General features: G+C 36.3%; 1 protein-coding gene across 1 annotated transcript in view; it reads left to right on the top strand.

Moving 5' to 3' along the window:
• The first annotated feature begins 5447 nt into the window (after positions 1-5447).
• Positions 5448-7159, top strand: part of LOC130552310 (uncharacterized) — a 9324-nt gene continuing 7612 nt past the window's right edge. Inside the window, exons 1-2 of the mRNA XM_057330527.1 lie at positions 5448-5489; positions 5680-5791. Coding sequence (XP_057186510.1) covers positions 5448-5489; positions 5680-5791 — 154 coding nt within the window. The remainder of the gene's footprint in view (positions 5490-5679; positions 5792-7159) is intronic.

The following is a 7159-nucleotide window of genomic DNA, read 5'->3' as shown; positions in this document are numbered from 1 at the left end:
CTCTCTCTCTCCCTATCCTATGGCATTAGAAATTGGACAAAACTACGTGAGCGTGTAAACACAGCACGCAAGCAGATGTGCACACCGAAAACGCTCGCGCGTAAAATGTGAACCTGTAGATATCGCAAATCTCTAACTTGAACACGAAAACCAAGATTGTGCACGTAAATCAACACTTGCGAGGGGAAATAACCCCCCGAATCAAAGCAGATTGCTCGCGCACAGTATTGACTAGACACGTAAGTGCTACTCACGGGTGAGCTGGGATTTTGCGCACGTGCGCGCAAGTCATTTTGACTTTTGGCACTAAAGGGGCGGGACACTGCGATTTTGTGACAACAAATGCCATTGGCCCTGCTCTTTTCTGGAACTCCCATTGTGATTGGCTGTTGCTGCCGCCCTCAAGTCGATGACAGAACAGGAGAGATGGCAGAGAATTAGGAAAATTGGATCTAAGGAATTCCCATTAAGTAATATTTTATATGTTGGCCCAAATGCAGATAAACGAATGAGTGCAGTAAGGAGATTTATTAGAAACACTGGGTTAATATAAAAAATATTTAAAACATTTATATGAAAGCATATTCAGCCATAGCAAATGTGGACCAGTGGTCACCTTTTTGTAGATTAGCGAGTAATATAGATTAGTAAAATGTGTTATAATATAACATTGTATATATGTATATATATATATATATATGTACTGAAAATATATATATTTTCAGTCTGCTTGCACAGATGTAATCTGCTTGCGCGCTGTGTTTCCATGCTCACGTAGTTTTGTCCAATTTCTAACACCATACTATCCTTTCAATCTTGAATCCAACTCTGTTTGTTTTATTGGAGACTGTTGATGAGATGTTTTGAATGAAGGATATGGTTAAATACTGTAAAAACAAAAAGAGGAAAGTTAAACTTAATTTTAGGACAAGCAAAAATGGCTATATATATTAGTAGAAGGTACAAAGTGCTTCATGACACAAATTGCGTAGTTGAATCGGTTTTCAAAGGGCTTAAAAACAAGAATTATTTCTTATGTTTCTATGAAGGAGATGGAAAAGTTCAAAGACATTTGGAGTGCTGAAAATTTGTTGTGTCGGGTAGAAAATATTTTATTGGTCTTTACTGAGAATATTGTATAATCTTAGTTTGTATTGGTAATGTGTTTGTTGTTCTCTAGAATTTTGTATTAAATAAAGGTGTTATAAAATAAAAAAAACAATTCTCTCCCCCCCCTCTCTCTCTCTCTCTCTCTCTCTCTCTCTCTCNTTGGTTCATTATTGAAGCAGTAGGGAGTTGGGTGCCATTTTACTTTTGTTAATAGTTGTAGACTCTTTTTGTTTTCTCATGTTTATGGATTAGCGAGGAAGACAGGGAAGTTCTATGTTGTTTATTTATACTTTCTTTCCTTTTTATTAGGTTATTTATATTCCCCTTGCGGCGCAGTAAGCTTGATTTATTTATTTGTTTATTTGGCTTAACCCTGTCCTGAAGTCTATATGCTTCCCCATGTTTGTTTAAAGCTCTTTCGTTGATTTTTGACTGTTCAACAACAAATTTATGAACAGAAATACTTTTTGTCATTTGTGCTGGGACAGAGGACTGCGTAACCTCATTTATTTTCATTTCTCTATAAATGTTACCCCCCTTATACCCCTAGACTTTTGGGGTCGTAACAAGATACACTCAAGTCAAGTCGAAATACTGCTTTCAACAACAGAAGTTCACTGTCTGGAATCAACATCATCTCAAAAGAATAGTAGATTGGATTCATATTTGTTTTGAGGAGATAAGTTATGTGGTAAAGTTATGCATTGTTCGGTAGCAAATTGATCAAGATACAAATTGAAATGTGGCCAGGTTTAAATAGTAGTATTGCATATGTTAAGAATGCTCTGTTTTGTTCTTGCAGTGGTTTTACCAAACACATCATATTGAAACTTTAACAACGCCTCATTGAGTGAAATGTCCAATTTTAATAAGGCTGCAAACATTTATACCCCAAAAACAGCGTGAAAACAGTCTTAATAAATAATAAGCTTCAGCCCCCCAAAGTGAAGGATTACTTCTGAGCTTATGGGGAAACAAAACTTCTATTTTCTGCTTAGCTGCATTTGGTAAATGGATGATTCAGTTGTGCTTCTGTTTATTGTGCTGGTGGCAAAGTCTCGATTTTGACAGTCAATATAAATGAGCCTCCTTATGTGCCGTCATCCTGCTGAATTTTAACATTGCCATTTGTATGGCTGCCTTTGCGATGGCATAGGCTCCTCCTCAGTCATTTCAAATGGCACGACTCGCCTTGTATGATTTCTAAGATAAAGCAGATCAGAGTTTCTTCAAGCCAAATAACATTATGAATATTAGTTACATTTTGCTAACAGGAGCAATATAAACAAATATGTTGCAGTAAATAATTTTGGTGTAAAGGGGAGCTTTTATTTCCTTTTTTGGCAGACATAATACTCCAATTCTTAGATTACATTTTTAAACCCCTACCTGGACTGAAAAGGAGGAAGCAAAACTACCCTCACCCAAGAAGAGGCAATATTTTCAGGATGTCTACTTTACAGGGAGGCGGTCAAGCAGAACTCAATCAAGACAGATCCAGGTAGCCTTCGTAAGCCTGTGGGAAATATTCTGGCGGACACTGGCCTGTTGCCTCTGTGAATTTGTATGGAGTGTCTTCAGTCCCTTCACAGTCATTGCCAAAACAAGCTGTCAGGGGCCAAATGTATGGTTTGCGTCTTATAGTCAAACATTAAGTCAGTATAGGAATGATTTTGGAATATAATAGGAAAAAGCAGTAATTAATTTACCCAACCTATCTGCATTCATCAAACTGGGATGAATAAAATTAGGACGTGCCATGACCCTTCAAACTCATGGAATAATTCTGGCACCAGGGTGACATCTAATGTCTCACCATAATTTGCAATTAAACTTGGTGCTGGCATGGAATGAAAAACCACAAAATAAATTTAAATCACATTTTGCTTAACAAGCTATTGATGATCAATCTTTCAAGTTTCTATTCTAAGCCATCAAGTTTAGAGCATAGGTCAAATTAAAAGCTCCTTGCCTAAAAGCATGCTATGTTCTGCAAATAAATTTGTGGGCACTATCAGTCTGCGCATGCTGATAACCTTCTCTCCTCAGCCCTACACCACATCTTTAAACTGACCCTAATGGAGGGTGCTGCACAACTCTGCCACATTTCATATATCAGTCCTTTTGAGGCAGCCAAGAGGGCCCAAGCTTGTTAACTGTGCCGAGGGAGTGAATTGAAAAATAAAAATGCCATGACAGAAATTTCTGTTTTTTTAAACCCTTCATTGCATTTTGCTAGTGCTCTGAGTCAAACACTAGATGCAGGGAAGTCTGTGCTATCCATTATATCAGTCTTTGTGATGAAATGGTTGAAAAATTTGTTTAAAATAAAATAACATTGAATAAAAGCAAGTGTTTTTTATGATTTCTTCTTATGCCAGACCAGTGCAGTGCATTCATGATTGTGTTATTTGCTTTTCAACCATAATTTTCTGGTCATGCAAGTTGCATTTTACATTTAAGGTACAGTTCACCCTAAAATTCTGTCACCATTTACTCACCCTCAAGTTGTTCCAGACCTGTATAAATTTAGGCCTATTTGTTCTGTTGAACACAAATACGTATATTTGGAAAAATGTTAGACATTTTTAGATCTGGGTCATCATTCACTACAATAGTAGAAGAAATTAGTGTACATTTTTTTTGTTCTGTTGAACACAAAATGAGATGTTTTAAAGAATTTAGGAAAGCAAACTGTTCTGAGGCACCTTGGACTACCATTTTAATTGAATGGTAGTAGATGTCCCAGAACTGAACATTGCTAACATTCTTCCAAATATCTTCCTTTGTGTTCAACAGAACAAAGTAATTTGTTCAGGTTTGGAACAACTTGAGGTTGAGTAAATGATTACAGAATTTTCATTTTTGGGTGAACTGTCCCTTTAACTTACATGTGACTGCTATGAAGAAACATTGATTAATGCAAAACTACAGAGCAAGACACATCCTAAACAAGTCAGGACGTTAAATAATTGAGGAGTGCTGTGAGATGCATCATTATGCAAAGTTTAGCCGTTTACAGATGGCAAGCATGTTTTTTTACTGAAGTGATGTTTTTTGCACCATGCTAGACTTGCTTTTAAGGTTTTGTTTTGTATCTCATTTAAACTAAAAACAGACAATAATAAAATGTGATCAAAATATTAATTATTAAAAAATATTAATTAAATTGTTGATCCAATACCAGACATTAACAGGTGTTCAAATATTTTTATTACTTGTAAATATTCAACAGGAAAATCAATACAGTAAATATTCAATACAGGAAAAATATTTGTATGTTTACAATAAAAAACACTGTGATATGATCCCACACATGCACTGTTCATTTGCAAGTTAATTTGGCCACCTTTGGGCTCTTGTTGTTTCAGATGTGTTTGAACCATCTTGAGTCAATACTGTCTGTTTTATTAAAACTCAGATCTTGTAACAAATTGTAATCTACTGTGCCACTGTGCTCTCTCTCTCTCTCTCTCTCTCTCTCTCTCTCTCTCTCTCTCTCTCTCTCTCTCTCTCTCTCTCTCTCTCTCTCTCTCTCTCTCTCTCTCTCTCTCTCTCTCTCTCTCTCTCTCTCTCTCTCTCTCTCTCTCTCTCTCAATCCTGGACTGGGCGTGCGCAAGGCAACTATGCTTCATAAATTTAATTGCACACACAACGAGGAGCCAGTACCCTCTCCACTCAAAGGGGGTGTTACATGCAGTATAAATATCACATATTCGCTAACCATGCACTTGATTGAATTGATCCATCGTGCATCACATGTACTGTGGCACTAGGGCTGGTTGAGTTAAAAATACATAATCATAATTTTTTGTTTTATTTTTAGTGTGTTTGTTTGCCCTGAAATGACTTAAAAGGATATTTAATAGGTTCTTTTAAATGGGTGGTTCACAGCAATGAAACAAACTAACTACATTTGGGATGCTTAAAATGACCACATTTACAGATTGTAGGCTATTAAAATATCTGCTTATACTTTTATACTTGCTATTTGTAAAAGAAAAATTTGGCTAGCATTACTTGCAGTAAAAGGATTAAATTATAAGTAAACAATGACCAGATTCAAAGCACATTAAAATCATCACAGTACTGTATTTACAGTTTATCTCCAACAATGACATTGTAAAAAATACGGTGAATATTTGCTATATTGCCTATCCCTAAGATACACATCCCTGCTTTTTTCTTTGGTCTCCAAACTGTTTGGCAAGAGCTTACTGTCACCGGCCGCTGTTTTTATTTGTGTTTTGTGAAATCTGCCCAGAATATTTAAGTGGTTTACCCTCACGCTTCAGTGGGGCAACACAAGAGAGAGGGGAGGGCGAGAGGGAGAGGTGATGGAAGAGAGTAAGGGAAGCTTTAAAGGACAGAGAAATTCAGTGAGAGGAGAAAAATACAGCAGCATGTGCGGTGGAAACGCATACTTGGGCTGTGGGTACATGTGTGGAGAAGACTGAACATTTAAGAGCAAGAACAGAGAAAAAATTTGATCTTTAGGCTGGAAAGGCAGGCTGCACCTCAAGTAGAGTTTTTTTTTAACCTNTCACGAACTGTGACGTGAATCATCAGACCGGACACCTGAACATCACAAATATCAGACGCGATCAATCTGGAGAATATGAAGTGAACATCAACGGCAGAAGTTTGATGTTACGCAGGACATTCCGCATTAATGTCACTGGTGAGTGAGTGACTTATTTATTTATAGGCTTATGTTGTTTACGCTAAAAAAAAGAATTACAAACAATTGTCATTTTATGTTAGTTAACTGGCGCAGTTTACCACAATAAACTTGTGAAGACTGCGCGCAGACCTGTCGGCGTGTAACATCACAATACCGCGAGAGCATTCGAGGGCTGTGCTTTGGAATCCCTCTCGCGATACTCTGATGTAACACTCCGATTGATCTGCGCAGTATCGCATACTGTATATAGTGACGACGCACCTACAGTTCTTTCAACGCACAAATCCGTGTTTGCTATAACACCAGCAATCTCTGCATGTAATCATTACGTACTAATAAACACTGTTAACGCAAACTCCACATAATCTGCCATGGTTATCGTAGATGCAGCACTGGAAGCAGAAGTGTCAACTCCATTTAATTTTAAATTAATTTATAGTTTTTTCAAATAACACGATTGTTAATTTCTACTTGTGGCAACAGTCTGTTCTTTACATTTACACAACTGGGCCTATACCTAAGCCACATAAAAAATGAGATGCAGAGTTGAGTCACTATAAAAAGTTGCCTATCAAAAGTTGCTTGCCTGCTATCTTTACGGTGTAGATCGAGATGTGGCTAATTCTAACATAAAGCTAATTTTGTACAAAATTATTTCCTAATGCCCCATCTTAAAGTTTGTGTAAACATATTCTCTTCAGAGCTTTCTGTAGTGCATGCCTCCTCATGTCACATTCACCAGGAAACATCATCACAGAACAAAACAAATGACATTACAATAATAATAAACGTAAACAACTTATTTACAGTTATTGTTATTTTCTTATAGCAATTTTATGGAGGGTATCATTTTAAATGTATTCTGTTTGAACCAGCTGTTTAGTAAGTGCTGTTTTGTAAACTGATGTACTAAGGATAAAAGTAACATATGAGTTCACATACCAGTCAACAATGTTGTTTTATTTTTTAATTTTTTCCAGAAATGATAACCAAGAAATGTTTCTATGGACATGAAGAGATCAGCATCACTGCAGCAGAAATTTAGAGTAGAAATTACCATTCAAATTCAGAAATATACTTGTTTTAGTAGAGTACTTCTGTTCATTATTGCTTACTGTAATGAATCAGAATCAGAATCAGAAGAGCTTTATTGCCAAGTGTGCTTGCACACACAAGGAATTTTCTTTGGTGTTGGAAGCTTCTAGTACAGACATTCAACACAATGACAATACAATATAATACGATTTACAGTCTAAAAGATTCTAAATTGTGCATATATAAAATAAAGACTATTTTACAGAAAATGGGGGATAATAACATATAAGAGACATTGTACAGGGTAGTATATAGTAGAATAAACATATT

The sequence above is a fragment of the Triplophysa rosa genome, linkage group LG3, assembly GCF_024868665.1.
Source record: "Triplophysa rosa linkage group LG3, Trosa_1v2, whole genome shotgun sequence".
In the NCBI taxonomy this organism is placed as follows: domain Eukaryota; kingdom Metazoa; phylum Chordata; class Actinopteri; order Cypriniformes; family Nemacheilidae; genus Triplophysa; species Triplophysa rosa.
Note: the sequence above shows the minus strand (reverse complement) of the source record. Positions and strands in the feature narration are given on the sequence as shown.